Source organism: Phodopus roborovskii, unplaced genomic scaffold, assembly GCF_943737965.1.
Source record: "Phodopus roborovskii unplaced genomic scaffold, PHOROB, whole genome shotgun sequence".
NCBI lineage: Eukaryota > Metazoa > Chordata > Mammalia > Rodentia > Cricetidae > Phodopus > Phodopus roborovskii.
In genome coordinates, this window is record NW_026126638.1 from 8,628,330 (window position 1) to 8,649,039 (window position 20,710).

The 20,710-nt window shown below is 44.5% G+C and overlaps 2 protein-coding genes across 2 annotated transcripts; one reads left to right on the forward strand and one right to left on the reverse strand.

Annotated features, from left to right (window-relative positions):
- CUNH12orf60 (chromosome unknown C12orf60 homolog) lies at nt 1-732 on the forward strand. Its single transcript, XM_051173266.1, has one exon. It carries the CDS (start codon nt 1-3, stop codon nt 730-732), a length of 732 nt encoding a protein of 243 aa, XP_051029223.1.
- Nucleotides 733-8,603: 7,871 nt separating this feature from the next.
- Nucleotides 8,604-20,099, reverse strand: Art4 (ADP-ribosyltransferase 4 (inactive) (Dombrock blood group)). The gene is made up of 3 exons (XM_051173114.1): nt 19,914-20,099; nt 17,003-17,711; nt 8,604-8,713 (listed from the first exon to the last, which is right to left on the reverse strand). The coding sequence occupies exons 1-3, from the start codon at nt 20,097-20,099 to the stop codon at nt 8,604-8,606; spliced, it is 1,005 nt and encodes a 334-aa protein (XP_051029071.1).
- Between the last annotated feature and the right edge of the window lie 611 nt (nt 20,100-20,710).

A 20,710-nucleotide genomic window follows, 5' to 3' on the forward strand; every position in this document is an offset into this window, starting at 1 on the left:
ATGTCTTCCCAGTCAGAAAAGGACAAAGAGAGACTGATTCAAGCTGCCAAAGTATTCTTCTTCCACATACAAGATCTGGTTTCCTTCATAAATAAGTTCATCGAGTTGTTTAACTTCACGATGAAGACTCAGCTGCTCCCAATGGATCTGAAAGAATATAGTTGCATTAAAGATTTCTTTGAACAAATGATCAAAAATTTTAAAGAGATGCAAATGATGGTTGATGTAAAAGACAAACAAATGCAAAAGGAGCCTTTGTGTTCCAAGGTGGTGGCTGCTATGGCCTCTGCCGTGGAGAAGTGCGCCACCGCGGGTCCACACCACACAGCTAAAGAGATGCTCAAAAACATCCAGACACAAGCTGTTGCCTCTGTGCTGAGCAGTGGTCACATCCTCGAGAGTCTGGAATCTTCTCTTTCACTCCTGATGCAGTTTCCCATCGTAAGTCTTCAATTACACGACTTCTATAGAGAAGAGACCAAAGAGCAGCCAGGTGCTACCACATCCGAGAAAAGCATGAGCCCAGAACACCCCAAAGCCATTCCAGAGGATGCCTTAAAGAAGCTTCAAGATGCCCTAAGGACTAAGGATGCTGACAGACCAGTAGAAGCAGCCGCAGATGAACTGGAACAGTTTGTCAAAAAGATTGAGCCAACCTTACAGGTCCTTCAGAAAGCCATAAAGACTATAGAGGGGGATATCTCCACATTTAGTGAAGCTGGGGCCAAGTAGAGGTAGGATGGAAGAGGTGTTCCTTCCTGTCTGAAATCAACTTGAATTCTATAATGCTTGTGGTACTTTGTGCATTCCATTAATGCTTATGTGCGGTATGTTAGAACTTAAATGCAGAGAGCCACCACTTGACAGACCACTTACCTGTAGCTCTGTTTTGTTACAATAAAAAGGGACAACCAAAGAAAGCCTGCTTGAACCCAGTGACTAAGTAGACTGTCCTTCTATAAGGACCAAGGCAGTATTACACTTGGGAATAGTTCTAAATATGTTGTTGCTCTTCACCCAAAATTAAAGAAACCGATCTCTCCTTTTTACAAGTCTGTCTCCAGTTACAACAGTCGAGGTAAGTGTTGACATTATCTGACAGTAATTATTCATTACCATACTGTAATCTGTTTATTATCATATAGTAAGTAAGGTGTATGACTGATCATTCCCAGGAAACATACAACCCAGGCTTTGCCATTTATACTGATATAGAATGATATTGGAGTCTGGTGGTCACCTTGCTGGGATTTCCAGGTTTCTTCATCCCAGAGTACCAGTCAGTTGCTCAGTACCAGCTTTCTCACATAGCTTTTTTTTTTCTTTAATGTGCATTGGTGTTTGGTCTGCATGTCTGTGTAAGGGAGTCAGATCTACTGGAATTTGAGTTGTGAGCTGCCACATGGCTGCTGGGCATTGGACCTGAATCCTCTGAAAGAGCACCCAATGCTTTTAACCACTGAGCCACCTCTCCAGCCCCGATTTTGCATGCATTTTTGTATGGGCTTTTCTGCTAAGGCTGTTCTATCTGTAATACATCTACATGAGTCAAAGTCTTCCCATATGGCAAATGTTTGGTTCATATGCTAATCTCACAGCTTTTATGTCAGGGTTTTCCCGGACCTCTCTCAGCCCTATTCTCCTGCCTCAATACAATTTCTATAATGTCCAGTGTCTTGATTATCACAAACCACTAAACATTCCTGATATGATTTACTTAGGACTAAGTAAACAACAAATGAGCAGTAATGTAATTTTTTTCTTTTTTCTTTCTTTCTTTCTTTCTTTCTTTCTTTTTTTTTTTTTTGTTTTTTTTTTTTTTTTTTTTTTTTTGTTTTGCTTACATGAGTAGGACCAGAGCAGATAGTTTGTTCTCACCTATTTCCTTTAAGGTCTTAAGATAAGGGGATACTAGGAGTCAAAAGTTTTGTCAGGGTGGACAGAGAAGGACACAGAGCTCCATTCACTCACTCACACCAGACCAAAGAGTTCCTCTAATATTTTAGGGGACATCGCCTCGGGCCAAACTAGTATTCATGGCTTCAGTGCAGAAAACAATTTTAGGACTAGCCAGTATAACGGAGTGGGGATTAATAAAGAATGATGGTTAAGACAAAAAGGTTCCCAGAAGGAAAGGAAGCCTCACCCCAGAGCATGGATGGAGGCTTCCCCAACAAGAGTGGAGGTTTATTAAAAGAGTATTTTTAATACAAACTTTAAAGATGTGGCAGTGAGACGTGGTGGAGGCAATTGTGGGCATGAAAGTCACACTGGGCATTGGAAAGGGCAAGTGGAACAAAGTCCCACACAAGCCAAGAAGCTCTTTGCTATTGACAGCTGCTGGGAGAGGGAAAATCAGTTTTCCCCAGTGGAGTGATGCTGGGTACATCAGTCACACTCCAGGGCGTGCCCAAAGCCCAGGGGTAGTTGACCAACACAAAACAGTGTTCCTTTGTGTACTTCTTATTTTGTTTTTTATTTTTGTCTTATTGGTGTTTTGTTTGTTGTTTTGATTTTCTTATTTTTTGATAAATTCGATGTAGGGAGGAAGAGAGAGGAGAGAGAGAGAGAGAGAGAGAGAGAGAGAGAGAGAGAGAGAGAGAGAGAGAGAGAACATGAAGTTAGGTGGGAAGGATCTGGGAAGAGTTTGGGGAATGAAAAACCATGATCAAAATATATGAAATATATGAACACTTTTTCTTTTTTTTTTTTTGCAATACTGACATGCAGGACTTTGGTGGGCATGAAGCTATTGTCCTCAGGCATTTCTGAGAAAGCTAAATGAAATGTCAGGTGGTTCTTGAGGGCACATGATCTGACTGACTGTAGCTGTAGATTTCAGAGAGGCAGGAAGATGGGGTAACTTTTGTTTAGTTTTTTGGTTTTGTTTTTTGAGATAGGGTTTCTCTATATTGCTTTGGAGCCTGTCCTGGAACTTGATCTGTAGACCAGGCTGGCCTCGAACTCACAGAGATCCACCTGCCTCTGTGCTGGGACTAAAGGTGTGCACCCCCAACTCCCAGTTAGATGCAGTAACTTTATGTAGACAAAGTTAACAGTCTCATTTGACTTTCCCAGGAAAAGTCCCAGAAAGGAAGACCCTGCCTTGCAATCTTCAATCCCTTTAATTTCTAACTTCTTAGTTGCCCATATATTTGTTTTGTTTTTTTGTTTGTTTGTTTTTCACCTTGAGGTTCCAGAAGTTCAGCAAAATGACTCTTGAATTTTGCCAAATCAAGATTGGATAGAGCTGGGGAATGTCTCAGCTGGGTTATTGCTGTTCTTGTATGCAGCAAGCCCTTGGTTCAGTCCCCAGCCCTGAGTAACACTGAGTGTGGTGGTACACACCTGTGAGGCCAGTGCTCAGGAGGCACAGACAGAAGGATCATCGTAGCCTGGGATGTGTAGACCTCATTTCAAAAAACAACACAACAGAAAACTTAAAAAGAAAATGAGGTAATGCAACAAAAGTCCACTGGAAATCAGCTCACTGGACAACTAACCCTCCAAATCCTGATTTCCAAAGCAAATTATCCAGAAATTTTATTTCACTGTTTTTAAAAAAGCATTTATTATTATTTTTTCCTTTTTAGTGTCTTTTTAATTTTATTTTTTACATTCCAGTCCCAGGCCGCCCTCCCTTCTCTCCTCCCCATCCCCTATGTATTTATTATCATGTTATAGGTGTTTTGCCTGCATGTATGTATGTGTCCTCAGATGCCAAAGGAGAGCATTGAATTTGTTTCATACTGTTGTGACCATGTGTATGCTGGTAATTGAATCTGGGTCCTGTGCAAGAACATCAAGTGTTTTAACTACTGAGCCATCTCTCCAGCCCCTCTCCTGCTGTTTTAAGTAAAAAGAGTACGCATAGAACTTCAGATGGGTATATTAAAGAAAACGCTACACTGTGACATAGAAATAAAATATTAAATGGACTCAGGATGTTTTTATACACACGAGATGCTTTGTTATTTTAATGAAATCACTACGACAGATAGTCACTATGTGCCTTGTCTAGTAGTTTCTTTAAACGGTCAATATAAATTTATTTCTGAGGATTAGTTTTACCTATACAAGATACCCCAGACTAGCAGGAAAAGAAATGAGATATTGCAGTGAAATATCTAAACTAGTCTATAGTTTCACGAGTGTATGAATGTGTGTGTGTGTGTGTGTGTGTAGCGGCCAAAGATCCATATCAAGCATCTTCCTCTATCGTACTTCACATTACTTTTTTCGACAGGTTCTCTTTCTGACCCTGGAGCCCACAGAATGCCTACAACTATCTTCCAGTACACTCTGGGCAACCTCCTGGCTTCACCTCCAGTGCTGGGATTTCAGGCATGTTACCATGCCTCGCTTAAACTATGAATGTTAACCTGATTCTTGACTTAATTTAAAGGAACAACCGCTTTAAGGATTTCATACTCCAAAACTTTGAACTTCTGGGAGAGCTCAAGGGAATGAGCTATGCTTTTGTCCTTAACCAAATTCATAAATCTGCATGGTTTCCAAGAGAATAGTTTCTATGTCTGGAGCTTTGGACTTGAACAGCAGCAGGCAGGAGAGCCATGTCATACTTTAAAGAACTTACTTCCTGAGAGTCATGACCACACGGGTCCCTGTGTTCTCTGCTAATGAGTCTGCTGGTTTGCACCTGCTTAGAATACCCACTTCTATGTTCACCCTGGGATGCTCAGAGAAATGATGCTGCCTGTGTGGAGAGCACGCTGTAAGACTCACCTTTTTAAATAGTTTAACCCAGAAACCTGACTGTGCATAGAGATGAAACACGTTTGGCTGACTTTTTGGCTTTGCTATTTGGCTTTATCAATTAAAAAATATTTGAAATAATGTCTACCTGTGTGTTTGTGCACGCTCATGTATATGGGTGTGCGTGTGTGATGCACATGTGGAGGTCAGAAGACAGCTTTCAGGAGGCTCCTTCGACCATGCAGATTCTGGGGATCAAACTTAGCTCATCAGGTTTAGCAGGAGGTGCCCTCACCACAGAGCCATCTTGCCAGCCCCACACTGTGTGGCTTTAAGCATCACCTTCCTCCTTTCTCTGCCAGACCCATTTCTTGGCTCTGTAAGTTCGAGGACACCCCTGCTTTGCCTTTCCTTTCTCAGCTCTTTCCTACCCACATGAAGCTGCATCCCATCCAAATAAACCGTCATCTCTGCTGGAAAACTTCTCATCCAGGGCCCAGCGGCATCTCATTTTTTTTTCTGTTTCATGTCTATGGTTTGTTCTGGCTTTGGCCACAGCACACTACCATACACAATGTCTTATTTTCTTCCTTCCCGCCTCTCACCCTTCCCTCTCTCCAGACATCCTACAGCCTGGTTCAGATGCTGTCTCCATCCAAAGAAAACTTGAGTTTTCTTTCTTTTGATAACCCTCTCATGACTTGTTTTTGTTTTGAAATATCTTCTTAGAGATTACAAATTTGTGAGAGATCTGGTCAAGTATATTCAACTTTTAGAAGTAAGAAAAACTTTATCCCTGCTTCTCTGTCTCTGTCTCTGTCTTTCTCTCTCTTTCTCTCTCTCTCTCTCTCTGTGTAAGTATGCACATGGTGTGGCATGCTTAAGGAGGTTAGAAGGTAGCCTTTGGGAGTTGGTTTTCCTCTCCAACCTTGTTTTTAAGGCGGGGGGGGGGGATCTTTTTTTTTTCTTTTTTTACATTTCTGTTCAGCTGGCTGTCTGTGAGCTTCAAAGAGATTGATTCCCCTGTCTGTTTGCCATCTTACTGTAGAGGTGCACATGACAGTATCTGGCTTTTTACATGGGCTCCAGAGATAAGTTCAGATTGTTAGGCTTGTGCAGCAAGCCCCTTTACCTGCTGAACCATCTTGCCCACCCTACCCTGGACCTCTAATCCCCAAGATCCTTTGTGTATCACATAGTTCAATAAATGTATTTAGGTGGCACGGAAAAGAAACACACGCCAGGTGTTGGGTGGCATTTTCTGCTGTGTCGTTGCTGCACCTAGGGGCTCACTGCAAAGCTCTCCCCTAGACAGCCACCAAAGACCCTATGCAAAAGTCATCAGGGGCTATCTGTGGAAATTCCCGTTCCTTTATGTCAACCTGACACAAGCTGTATTCATCTGACAGGTGGGAACCTTGATTGGAAAAAAAAAATGCTGTCATAAGACTGGGATGTAGGCAAACCTGTAGAGCATTTTTTAAATTAGTGATTGATGGAGAGGTACCATCCTGTTAGTTTGGTTCTGGGTTCCATGAGAAAAGCAGACTAAGCAAGCCACGAGGAGCAAGGCAGTAGGCAGCATCCCTCCATGGCTTCTGCATCAGCTCCTGCCTCCAGGGTCCTGCCCTTTTTCTTCCTGTCCTGACTTCCTTCAATGATAAACAGCGCTGTAGAAGCCGAACAAATTCTTCCCTCCCCAAGTTGTTTTGGTCACAGTGTTCTGTTGCAGCAATAGTACCTCTAAGTCAGTCCTATTAGTCTGGGACTCCCCACTGTAGGATGATAGTGTGTCTGTGGGTGGTTTCCATAGCTAGCTATCCATTCTGTTTCTTGGATTATAGCATGGCCCCTCCCACACTCCTTTCTGGGACAGATGAGCTGATTTCCACTTCCAATGTTTTTTATCTCTGTCTTCTTCAAGGGGTTAGGAACTGCATGATGTAGTCACAATTCCAAGTCACCCTACACTCCTTACTCCGTTTACCTCAATAGCAGGGCCTTTGGATGGAGATCAGGTCTGAATTTAAGCTGGGCACTTCCTGAGGGAAAGGCTGGAAAGTGTTTCCAGTTATGAATTCTGGTAATTTATATTCTGCATCTCATAGTACATAGTGGAGCTCAAATATTTTGGAAGGTATTTGATAACCAGTTTTTTTCCATATTTCCCCTTGATTTCCATACATATCCTCTCCCCACAGCATATGCTTTCCTATAAAGATTTGAAATAAAAATTTCCATTTAGTCTATAAAGTAACATGCCTAAATTCCAGTTTTAAATAATGTTTTAGAAACATGCATGTAGGAGCTTGTTACAGGCCTGCTTGAGGTTTGCTAACTGATAGAAGGAATGCCTTGGTCACAAGACAGGATTCCTACTAATGATCTGGTTGGGTCAGACTCTCACAGAAAGAATGCGGATCTGGAGCCGCTAGCACCCTGTGGCTGCATAAGAGCAATTGCAATCATCCTGCTCCTGGAACTGCCCTGGTGCCCGGTGGTGGCATCCTGAGTGGCTTCCAGAGTTACTGCCTGACCTTCCCAGCACAGATGCCCCCTTTCCCACGGGAGAGTGCCTGCCCTTCCCTGTTGTGGAACAGACAGTCCGGCGTATTGAGGTCAGGCTGTACTCTTTCCCTGTCTTGCCTCCTTGTGCCGCCTGAGAAACCTAACGCCACTATATTCCATTTTTCTCTCTCAGGTTTCCACATGTCCCCCCCTTTTGAGAATCCTCGGATTTGATCCTCAATGCTGACAGAAATCTCTGGAGAAAAATCGTTTGTTGTCCCACTCAGTCTTCTTTGATTTGTCGCTAAGATGTGAGTCTGTACTCACGACCCTCTCCAGTTGCTTAAGATAGAAACATAGCCCAGGGTACGTTAGCAAAGACAGCATTTATTGATTCCTGTAATGATGAAGTTTAACGCTCGCCTCAGACACAGTTTGGCTCTAGAGGTTCACCACACGCTCTCACCTGTCTTAATTCTCCCCATTTCTTAGTTGCGCCTCCACTGAATTAGTGTCCCAGGGAGGCAAACTCGTCTGTCTTTGTGGCAACACATGTACTCCACTTCAGCTAATCACTCAGAAAAGAGATCCCTGCGGTGCTCCCAAAACTAATCTTGAAAACGTACCCGGGTTGTACCTCCTAGGCTCTAATCGGATGGTCATCTCTCTCACCATGGACCTCTGGCCATCTCACAGGCAAGTGGCGTCCGGATTGGATAAGAATCCGACTAGCAAAGAGGACACCACGCACCTGAGTAATAGTGCGATAAGGGCCTTCCCCAGTTCTCCTTGGGCAGCTGCAGCAGGAGGGTGGTCCTTTGCGAGGTTCCTGCCAGGGCAGAGCAAAGAAGGCCTCACACCTGTCTGCCTGCACCTCCACCTCTCCGTAGAGTGTAGAGTGCTTTCAACGTTAAGACCCTGTTGTGCTTTGGGTGTTAATGCTCCTTATGGGTTTGAGCACTTTGTCCCCTGCTGAGGACATCATCTTCCATCCTCTGGAATCTTCAGGAGGTGGAGCCTTGCTGGAGGAAGTGAGTCACGGGGCAGGGGCCTGAGGTTTGGTACCCTGCAGGAGGGGAGCATCTGTGATGCCTGGCACTCCTGGTGCCATGCCTTTCGGGCCATGATGATCTGTATGTTTATAAGTAAAGCTTCTCTTCCCTACTTGGAGCTCCTGCCTTTGGTTTCGGTCACAGCAACACGGAAGTAGCCAGTACCACGTTCCTTTTAGTAGGGATTTGAGACAGCAGTCTTCTGCCTTAGTTAGGGCTGGCTGCTCTAACTTTTTCTTCCAGCTTCTGTCTCCCCTGTCTCCTGTAATGTGATGGGAAGTGTGGACCTCAGGTTCTGATAATCTCATAATCCCGATAATCAAAAGTTTAGATGGTTTCTTTGAAAAGGAGCTCTCTGGTTTTGGAAGAGAGAACAACACTGGCCAAAAAGAGGCAAACAGTAACCATTGGGTCAGGGGTGCATTTCTTGCTGGAAGCTGTGAAAAGCAACAACAACAAAAGAGACACAATTTAGAGATGAGTTAGACCTGAGAGATTTTTAGACATCTAATTTTAAAGAAGGGCGTGGTGGCACATGGCTGTTTGTCCTAGCACTTGGGTACCAGGAGCAGGTGGATCTCTGAGTTCAAGGCCAGATTGTCTACATAGCAAGACCCAGGCCAGCCAGGGCTCTATGGTGAGGCACTGCCTATAAATAAATAAAAATAAATAAATACCTTTATATATATCCACGCGCACATATGTCGCTGTGGGGGCAGGCTTTCAGGTTTTCTATGCTTAGTTGCAGTTGACTTCCTGTTGGCTGCAGGATGTAGAATTCTCAGCTCCTCCAGCACCATGTCTGCCTGCACACTGCCATGCTCCCATCATGATGAGAGTGGACTGAACCTCTGAACTGTAAGCCACCACCTCAACTAAATGTTTTCTTTGTAAGAGTTACTGGGTCATGGTGTCACTTCACAGCAATAGAAACCGTAACTAAGACAACCGCTGAGCCAACTCTCCAGCCCCCATTATTTTTTTTTTATGTCATCCTTCCTGTTAATCTTTAGACTATTCCCTAATAAACAGTGGGTAGACCTTTCTGTGTCTGCTTCTGTCCTTACTGTCAATCTCACTAAAACATGTGTTTAATCCGCTAACCCATTGTCCCCTTTCAATGTGTAATGGGCTTCCCAGTTTTTTGGCTTTTGTTTTGTTTTGCTTCTGTTTGTGTGGATAGTGGACACCTAAGTCCTGTCATGTCATTTCCACAAGCAAGCACTGTTTCCCCTTCCTAAGCAGAGTAACCAGCTCAGAGGTTCAGGTGTCATCACAGGTCACGCAGCTGCTGACAAACTCCAACTCCAAAGTCTAGTCACTTTTTACCCCACAGGTCAGATTCAGTTCTATCAGAACCGGTCTCAGCCTAGAGCTCACTGTGTAGGCCAGGCTGGACTTGAACTCACAGCAATCCTCTATGGAATAATCCTTTACAATGTTTGGATGTGTCACTGTGATTGGTTCAATAAAGAAGTTGGCCGGCCAATAGCTGGACGGGATAAGGTTAGTCGGGAAAACCAGACTAAGGACACTGGGATGGAGGGCAGAGTCAGAGGAGCCGCCAGCCACACACAGAGAGGAGACAGGAGGTGCAAGATGAGAGGTAATGTCATGTGTCAGAAGGTAGATCTCTATAAATGGGTTAACTGAAGTTGTAAGAGCTAGTTAGTAATAAGCTGGAGCTATCAACTAAGTGTGGTTATTTGCAAACAGCTTCGAGGGCACAGAGAAGCTCTGCTCACACTCCACCTGCCTCAGCCTCCCCTAGTACCAAGATTACAGTCTTAAGACATTACCAGCAGCTCTAAATTATTATTATTTTTACCCATTTCCCTGAGACAGTCACTCTACCTATGGGTCAGTGGTGCACCACAGGCAGGAGGAAGATATTTCCTGAGAACTGAAGTCCAGAGTTAAACAAAACAGGGTAATGGAGCTAGATGTTTGAATCCTTCCAGCGTCAGAGGGCCCGCTAAGAGCCTTTCCATCAGACTCTTTTTGGGCAAGTTTAAATAACAGCTTTCCTAATACATGCACAGCAACAGGTGCAGAGACCAAGCCACTCCCCAGGACCATGGCACTATTGCTTGTCACTGGCAAAGGTCACAGGTAAAACTAAGCTGCTACAAACAGTGGCTGTGTTTTTCTAGAAGCGTGCCAAGAATTTTGACGACTTGAAATATTTTGACACAAATACTTCTTTGTAAATCCAGTGATAAAGAACAGATTGTGTAATGTGTGTATGTGTGTGTGTGTGTGTGTGTGTGTGTGTGTGTGTGTGTGTGTGTGTGTGTTTGGCATACATTGTTTTGCTGAAAGGAATTACTTAAGGGAGAAAAGCAAATTAACATTTTGTTGGCATAGTTTGAATCTTTTAATAAACATGAAAACATGTTACTATGGTAACCAGTATAGATCATGTGAGGGGCAACAAAGTAATTACAAGGGAGACAGGGTAGTTTAGAATAACTTAATTATTCTTTTTCATATTTTCTTCCTTGAATCTGTTTTGTTACCAGTTTGAGCCCTTGCCTTATCTCTGAATGGTTCAGGTCCTCAGTACTTGACCCTGGGCTGCAAGTTCACAAGACCAAACCAGTTTATTTTTATGTAAACCAGAGGACTGGGCAAGCAAGTTGCTTTTCTTTTCTTTCCTTTTTAAAATACACTCTTTCTCATTGACACAAAGACAGTATCCCAATTGGTTAATTTTAACAATTGTTTTTTTTTTTTTTTCTTCTTGTTTTGTTTTGTTTGTTGTTTCTTGAGGCAGAGTCTCATGTAGCCCAGGCTATTCTCAAACTGCCTACATAAGCTAAGACTGACATTAAACTCCCAATCCTGTCTCTTCTTCCCAAACACTGGGGCTAGAGGCATGTGCCACCATGTCTGGCTGTGTGCTGTCTTAAAGAATCTGTCTCTTGCCAGGCAGTGGTGGCTCTTGACTTTAATCCCAGCACTGGGGAGGCAGAGGCAAGGGATCTCTGAGAGCTGGAGGACAGCCTGGTCTATACAGTGAGTTCCAGGACAGGCTGCAAGGCTGCAGAGAAACCCTGTCTTGAACAACAACAACAACAACAACAACAACAAAATCTGTCTCTTGAGTTACTGGGGAAGAGGAGGGAAAGCGGAAAGTATGCTCACCTGGCTCACAGGGACTTTGGGGGATATGCACTAAGTATGGCTTTTGCTATGGAAAGATAATGTAAGAATTAGAAACAGTCTTAGAAGATTTGTGTTTCCTGAGGAATTAGGTGTCAGTGTTCCAGAACATCCCTGAGCTCTCTAGACAGACCTCAGTGGGGGAAGTGAACAGTAGCAGCTATTACAAAATTCAGGTCTGGGGAGAGTGCACTGACCCTCCTTAGGAAAGGAACTGCCATGGAGAAATTTATGACATTAAGCTAAGTGTGGTGGTGCATGCCTGTAATCCCAGCATTTGAGAGGCAAAGGCAGGAAGGTCAGGAGATTGAACAGATAGGAAGTTCTGGAACAGCCTGAGATGTCGTCTAAAAGGAAAAGAAAGCAGTTGGTAGCACCCCCCTCCCCCCGGGGTTCATGTGTGGGTCGTTCAGACACAGTTACAGGAAGTGAGATAACTAGAACATTATCAATGCACACAGAGGGCCCAAGGGAAGTTTCTTAAGATGGCAAGAGCGTCCCCTAGTGTGGTGGTGGTGGCAGAAAAACGAAAATACGGCAGCTATCAGCTGAGAACATCCTGAGGCCCGGTACATTTTCCCCATCAATCAAGATAAGGAGGTAGGTGCTAACCGTGTCCAATGCAAGACCACACGGTCCTCAGCCACTCTGTCCCCAGCTAAAGAGGAGGTGAGTAGCCAGACTGTGGCAGATGAGGCTTCCGGGCAGCGGGTGGGGTGGGGGGAGGTGTCTGTCTCCAGCAGGTGTGCCAGTCCCCTCTTTACTCCACAGTCCATGCTCAAAGCAAGAAAGAGCCCCCTGCAGCAAGCTCTCGTGTCTCTCCTTTTAGCCCTCCAGACACTTCCACAGTTGGGGCAGCTGGGAGGACACCAGAGGCTCGTGCCAGCTCTTGATTGACATGTCTCTTCCCTTCACGGTTTCAAAAAATGCCACCTAGAATGTAGTGGTCCGCCCACCCCCAAGGCCACCAGCCCTTATAAGTTCACTTCAGGAGGCTACACAAAATTGTAATTGATACATTTGTTTACATTACAAAAGAAGTGGTTACACACTGCCAGTGACCACACTGTAGGCATTCATGCTTGACTACAGCTCCTTTCTCCTGACAAGGGCTTGGACCTCCAGCCATAATCTTCTTCAACTCATCAGGTATCAGAAGTACTTCTAGCCCAGTGACTTACACAGTGACTGGGAGATAGACAGAAGTCACATTCCTTCACCATTATCCATGCACTCAACAAGAGGAGGCTGACCTCTCTGACTTACCATTTACCATGTGCTAAGGAATGTTTAAGTAGTTTAGCATCTTATTTTACTTAATCTTCATAAAAGCCTTATGGGGTTATGTTATAGCTTTCATTGGACTCAGGGCTTTGAGGATGCTATATACCCACTCTGGCCTGGGTGTTCATCGTGTAGAAGAGAAACTTAAAGAGCTTAAGCTACTAGGCCAAGAACATGTAGCTGATGAGTGGTGGGGGTGGTTACGAAGCCACACAAGGGGATTGAGGTGGAGCTGCCCAATTCCCTGCCATGCTCTTGAATACCTGGCTCTCAGGCCCTGTCCACAAAGGGAAACACAAGATATCGATTTTCATAAGTATGTTATGGTTTCAAGTATTCAATGAAGACAAACCAATCATCATCCAATGTCTGATAATATGTATGGCTGATAATATGTATGGCTGAGCATAAAGTTGTGTTTAAGGGATTTCATTTCAGCGGAGCAGTGTGTGTGTATGTGTGTGTGTGTGTGTGTGTGTGTGTGTGTGTGTGTGTGATAAGAGGAGGAGATCCAAGAACCCTTTTTCTTTTTCTCTGTCTCATTGTTTTTTGCAGTACTGGGTATCAAGCATGGGACCTTTGAATGCTAAGCTAAGCAAGTGGCCTCCCATTGAGTGGCATCCTCAGCTTTGTTCTGGAATACTTTTTTTTGAAGTTGACAGAATGGCTATATATTCCCTCAGTCTCCTATTTGTGTTTCAAGTTGTTTGTTTGTTTTTTTTTTTGTTGTTGTTTTTTCAAGGTAGGATTTCTCTGTGGCTATGGAGGCTGTCCTGGAACTAGCTCTTGTTGACCAGGCTGGTCTTGAACTCACAGAGATCTGCCTGCCTCTACTTCCCAAGTGCTGGGATTAAAGGCATGCACCACCTTTTCTTTTCTTTCTTTCTTTCTTTTTTTTTTTTTAGACAGGGTCTCATGTATCCCAGTATGGCTTCAAATTTAATATATAGTTGAGGATGGCCTTGGCCTTCTGATTGTCTTGTATCTACTCCTAGACAGGTATGCATTAAGAATTCTGGAACCAGCTAGGTGTGTTCTTACTCATTGTCAAAGCATCATTCTTTTCTTCATATTCTACTGTACTTTTTCATGCTCTGACAAATACAACTGTCTTGGGTCTTTGGAGCCGGTATTCATGCCATCTGATTGCTGCCAAGAGGTAGAGGGAGGAGACAATATTGACTGGTCATTTCTCCCAGGTCTGTATGTGCAGATAGAGTGAGCAGGCTAGACCTCAGCTTGGAGAAGCCCTGTACAACACTTTGGGCAATGGAACTGAGCAGGGCTGAGTCCGAGGTGTGAACAGTTGTGTTGATGAAGGATTGGAGAGAGACTGGGAAATAATCCAGAGGTAGATGGTGCAGCTTACTTGCTGCTGACTCTGTGCCTGCGCTCACATGTGGGAGAGGACTATTGTCCTGCATTGGATGGCACAGAACTCGCTTCAGAACTGCCCCTTAGCAGAGCAAATGGGTGGCAACACAAAGGGGTGAAATGGGATCACTAACCTTTTCTAAAGCGCGTGTTCTTCTTTTGTCTATTGTGATATCTTGAATATCTCTTTTCAAAAGGTTGTTTCCCACAACATCCCCAGAGCTGTTTTTAAAATACAGACCAATTAAATAACCCACCTCTGATGGGAGATGTCATTCTATTAATATGTTTCTTCTATTGGTTAATGAATAAAGCACTGTTGGCCAATAGGAAAGCAAGATAGGCGGGACTAGTAGACAAGGAGGAGAAAGGAAGTAGTAGGAAGGAGAGTCAAGATGGTGGACTGAGAGAAGAATGCTGGGCCCTCTCTCCGGTAAGATGAGACCACGTGGAAATAATTAGATTAATAGAAATGGGTTAATATTTAAGACAGAACTAGCCAATAAGAAACTAGTAACTGGCCAACAGCTTTATATCAAATACAGCATCTGTGTGTGTTATTTGGGGCTGGCATGGCAGTGGGACCAGACAGGCAGGGAAAACTACTCTTAACACACCTCTTTTCTGATTTTAAATTGTGTGTGCTGGTTAGTGTCTCATCAGCTTGACATAAGCTAGAGTAATTTGGAAAGAGGGACTCTCAAGTGGAGAAATTCCTCCATAGGTTTTGGCTACATGGGCAATTTTGCAGAGCTTTTTCTTAGTTATTGATTGATGGTGGAGGGCCCAGCCCATTGTGGGTGACACCATCCCTGGGCTGGTGGTCCAGGGTTCTTCAAGAAAGCAGGCTGAGCAAGCCATGGGAACAAGCCAGTCAGCAGCACTCCTCCATGGCCTCCGCATCAGCTCCCTCCTCCAGGTTCCTGCCCTGACCTCCCTGGATGATGGGCTGACTACAAGCTGTAATATATAATCAATCCTTTCTTCTACAAGTTGCTTTTGGACATGGTGTTCATCACAGCAATAGAAACCTAACTATGACACTGTGCGATTTTAAAGATTTGCTTGTTTTATGTTATGTGTATGAGTGTTTCTCCTGAGAGTGGATGTCCGTGCACCACTGGCATGCCTGGTGCCCACAGGAGCCAGGAAAGAGCTGGAGTGTGTGTCACCATGTGGGTGGGTACTAGGAACCGAATCCAAGTCTTCTGCAAGCACAGTCAATACTCTTAAGCCCTGAGCCATCTTTCCAACCCATTTTAAGGAGACGGTCTCACACATTCTAGGCTTGCCCTGAACTTGCTGTGTAGTGGGAGGGTCACTCTGGACCTCTGATCTTCCTGCCTGTACCCACCACACCTGGCTTTATGACACCTTTGTGTTTGTCAGCGTCCTCCCGGCTGAGCTATGACCCCAGCCCTGAACCTGCTACCTCTTTTTGTTGCTGCTTCTGTTTGCTTTGTGTCTGTTGTTTTTGTGATAAGGTCTTACTAATAGCTCTGTCTGTCTGTCTGTAGATCAGGTTGGCCTTGAACTCACAGAGATCCACCAATCTCTGCCTCCCAAGTGCCGGGATTAGAGTTTTGTGTGCTACCATGCCTAGCTATTGTCCTCCATACTTCTGATACCTTTTTATTACCTATAATATAAGGTAGATACGAGGCCATTCAGGTCCACCAAAACCTACTGCCTAGAGAAGCTCCCTAATCCTTCTCTAGGCCTCTCTCCTTCCCACATACTACTCTCCAGCGATTCCCCATGATTTCACTGAATGTTTTCTCTCTTTCACTAAAAATCTCCATGTCCCTTTCAAGTCCCACATAGCCCTCTATTGGGAAGCCCACCTCACTTTCTCCCAAAGCAGAGATTCTCCCTGCATGGACCAGCCAAACATCTGCTCTACCACTAGGAACTTTCACATTCGTACATTAGTTTCTGCTTTCTTTGCTCATTAGACTAAAATCCCCCCAGGGTAATAATTTTGTTTTAATTCATTCTGTGTTGTCAGGGTGTTCAGTCATAATGGGATAGGGTTAATAAATAGAAAACTGGAAAGCAAAACATTTTACTCTTTGTGTTATTTTGACAACTTCTTATTCATATAATGACCTTGATCTCCCTCATAAACAAATGTAACACATCTCTACATAAAGTAATATTCCACAGCATTATCTCCTCCAATCAAGGCCCATTAAATGTCAGTATCTTCCATGTAACACAGTAAATCCTCCTTTACCATCAATTTTACTTTCTCAAATTTTTATCAATTTCTAGCCTACTGTGGTCTGAAAATTATACTTGAAGAATTCTAGAAGCATCACAACTCATAAATTTTAGATTAGGTATAGTTCTGAGCAGCAAGGTGAAATCTCATGCAGTTTTGCTCCATAATGATTGGGATGAGAATCATACCTTTGCCTAAGGTTTCCACACTGAGTATGCTACCCACCTATGCCAATCGTTTGTTATCATCTCATCACAAATGCATTGTGCCTGTCACATTACAACAAGAAGAACAAGTAAACTACAATAACGTGTTTTGGGGTGAGGCGAGTGAATATTTAAATAAGCTTTGGCTTATAATAAATTCAGTTTCATCATAGGTATATATGTATAGTTTAAAAAACAAACAAACAAACAAACCGATGTGTACGTAGGGTTTGGCAGTACCTGAGGTTTGTAATTGTCCTCTGTGGTTGCTGGAACATAAGGACATCAAGTAGTGTCACTGCAGAGACTTTTATTTTTAGAGGTGGTAGAGGATGGGGAATGAAGCAGAAAGTGAGCTTAATCTGTCATTTCCATTATCACTGGAGGCCACGATCCCTCTTTCCATTCCTCTACTCCAAGGAAATCTAGAAGCAAAGAGTGATAACTACAGATACAATTTAGAGCAGGCTTACCTTTTAGCAGCTGGCAGTTGTATGTGCTCAGGTTCCCAGCAGACCGCAAGTTTATCAAATCTCCTTTGGGGCTGTGGCTCTTATTTACTACTTCAAATAACTCGTAGGGGGGGATCAAGACTTCCTCCCTGAGAGAGAAGGCTCGCGCAGAGGCTCCCAGGCATGTAACAATAGTAAACAGTGTTTGGTTCCCAGACACCTGTGTCTCCTCCCTTACCGGGGAGGCCGAAAGGAACTGGCCAAATCGAACGGTGGCACCGACGTTGACTGCTAACTTCCTGTTCTTCATCCCATGGTGTACCTTGTAGCACAGGCTGCTGTTCTTTGTGGTGCTCTCTTTCCTCAGCAGCTGGATGGCTGAGGTGAGATAGTAGTGCAGATACTTAAAGTGGAATGACCGTCTGTACTGCCCGGGAGACCCCCCAGCCCCGGCCATGGCCTTGGCAAAAGCAGAGCTGACATTGTGATTCAAGGTGTAGACCAAGATGGCCACAGCATGCATGGTCGTCATGCTCTCCGGGAGGACCCCCTCTTGGCTCAGCCAGGTTAGGTGGGCTTTTTGCCATGCTCTGGAGTAATACTTATGAGTGTCTATTTCCTTCATGAAGTAGTCTCCTTGGCTTAGCTCCTCCATGACCTGTTTGCCACAGCCTTGGTATTGATCATCAAAGGAGTCTGGCGTTAAGTCAAGGTCGACCTTAAGAGCAGCCTGTAAGAAAAAGAAATCTTGATTTGCATTTTTCAATGCAGCTTTATGTGTCCTACAGAGTTACATAGAATGACCAAGCTAGGTCCATTTTAATGATCCCCATGTTATTCCTACCTGGCTGGGATTGTCAATATTCATAAAAGGCACAGGAAAAAGAAAAAGGCTCATCTCCCCAGGGAGGAAGTGTTCTGTACCGTAGAACTCACGGTGCTTCTACAATTTGAACTTGTTGAAGAAATAAAGTACTAACCTTATAGTTTAATTACACTTTCCACATCCTTCAGTTTCTCTTCATATTCCCTCATGGATGTCACAAAGAGTGTTAAGAGCTGCGTGTGGTGGCTCATGTTTATAATCCCAGCCCTTGGAAGGCTGAGGTAGGAGAATTGCTATGAGTTTGAGGCCTGCCTGGTTACATAGTGAGTTCAAGGCCAGCCTGGGTTATAGTGTGGGACCGTGTCTCAAACCTACCCAACCCAGTCCAAACAAAACAACTACACACACACACACACGCACACGCACACGCACGCATACACACACACACACACACACACCATCTTGTTGTGCATGTGCATACAGGTGGAGGCCAGAGGTCCATGTCATAGGCTCTTCCTCTACTTATCCCCACCCTATTTTTTGAGACATGGTCTCCCACTGAGCCAGGAGTTCAGCAGTTTAGCTGAGTTTAGTGATCTGCATGTCCCCACATGCCTTTCTCACTGCAGTGCCGAGGTTATAGATACACATTCCACCACACCTGGATTTTATGTGTGTTCCAGGGACCCAAACACAGGCCCTCATGCATGGGCATCGAGCACTTTAACCCCTCCCTGAGCTTTCTTTCCAGCCATCCTGTGCTGAACCTTTTAACTCTATGGAAGAAAAACCTTGATTGATAAGTAGTGTTAGGTTCTCCAAGAGATACTCTGGTGAGAAACAGTCTTCTTACTTAGATTCTGAAAGGAAAAAAAACAAACACAAGCGAATATGGAAGCTGAAATATCACCCTTCTTCCTCAGCCAATAAGGCCACGTGGGTGCACACAGGTTTGGGTCTGGCAGCAAGTTGGCTCAAGAGTAAATTCCAGGCGCAGTCAGACTTGTCTCCACAGTTGCTGGCAGGACTGGAGCCTCTCAGATAACATCTTGTCATGGGTGGGGGGAAGCCCTCTAGCCTTAGACATTAGCTTATAGAAGTCCCAGCGTGGAGAGCAGAGCTGAATTCTTTGTATGCAGTTATTTTTCCAAATCTTCCCAAGAAAACAGTGTTTTGGGGGCCCAGGAGAGTGAAGAGTAGGACAGAACCTAGGGCTGGAAAGCCCACTCCTTTGTGGTAGGAAACAGGAGTATTGTTGAGAGAATGCTGAAATGGAGCTGGAGACTTGAAAAGAAGCTCCCCAGGCTCCATCAGCTCCTTATTGAGAACCTTATTTGAATTACCTACATTCAAACAGATGCTTATTTCTTGGCAAAGCAATCGATGCTTTTCTCATGAACAGTGCTCATCATTAGGCAAGATGCTGTCCAAAGTCAGTGTTGTTGGGAGCGGAAGCAGAAAAGCACAGGATCTGGTATTTTAACTCTGATTTAGGATGACATGCTGTCTACTCACATATAATCCAGACCCAGTTCCTAGGACTGATTGAGTGATGTTAACCAGGACATCAGATTTCAAAGTAAATTTCCATTAATCCAAGCCAAGCCAGCCTCACATTGTGTCAATATTACAATGAACTCTATCACATTTTTTATGTCACCAGACCTCAAATATTTCCCCGCTTCATCTGTTGTCATTAGTTTATTTTCCCTATGTAGGTCTTAAGTTAGAATACAAAGTCTCTATAAAGTCGTTTCGAGTCAAATAGGCTTATTTCACGTTACTTGTCCTTTGAAAACAGTATTTTAACATGCACAAAGAATCAGGAAAATAGCTCTAAGGCATTTACTTCCATCATGCCAGGTTTATGAATAATAAAAAAATTAAACTACACACACACACACACACAATGTATGTATACACACACACTCACACACACACACACACATATCTATATATATTGTTTCCCTCATTCTTCACTACCATCATTTGCTCTTGGATTGCCAGTGCCTACATTTTTATCACTTAGGTGACCACCAGGCAAATGTGCTATTGGCGCGTAGGCCACATAGATCGCGGAGAGATGAACTTTTTGACTGTCCCTACCTCAATGCTCCCCGCGGGTGTCTGCAGGGGACACAGCAGCAGCAGCAGCAATGTGAGCCATCCTCCTGGAAGCCACAGCCTCACCCTCCCGTCCTCAGTGCTAGGCAGAAGCGTCCTCTTGGATCTACTGGTCAGTGGGCAGCAGGGAAGGTGTGTGTCCGCACACGGTTGCCCAGAAAGCCGCATCGCGAAGTGCATGCACTCCAGAGCCCTTCTTTGGCTTTCTAGTCGGGCTGTGTCTGAGGTTCTGCTCCTGCTGCCGCAGCAGCTGTGACCTCTGTTGAACATCAACAACCGACAGCTTCCTCCAGCTCCCTTGTAAAGTCGGAGCCTCTGAAGGAGTTCGATGTACTCGGCACGCAGAGATTTCCAACCCAAGTCAGCTTCAGGTCTTAAAAAGGCAAAAGCCCTCTCCCTATCTAGTCGGCATCCAGGGGAATGCCAAGGGTCTGTCCAGGGTCAGGCGCTGCAGTTCAGCTTTGGCTTTCCCAGAATGGCAGGAACAAGCATGCACGGTAGTGCTTGGGGCCAAGTCCCATTATCTGGAGCCCCAGGCTTGCATTGTGAGCAATATGAGAGGCATGTGCGGCGCAGCTGGGGAGATGCAATCTTAAGGTGGGCCTGAGTCAGGCTCATCTGGGGCTGCAGATAGCCCTGCTGTGGATGGCACTCCACAAGCAGCACGCATGAAGAGCTGTTGTTTGCTGTTTGTCCAGTGTGTTCGAAATTTCCCCCACCCGGAGACGGTGGCTGTTGGGTTCAACGCGGTGAACATTGATTTCTTCCGAGAACTTCAG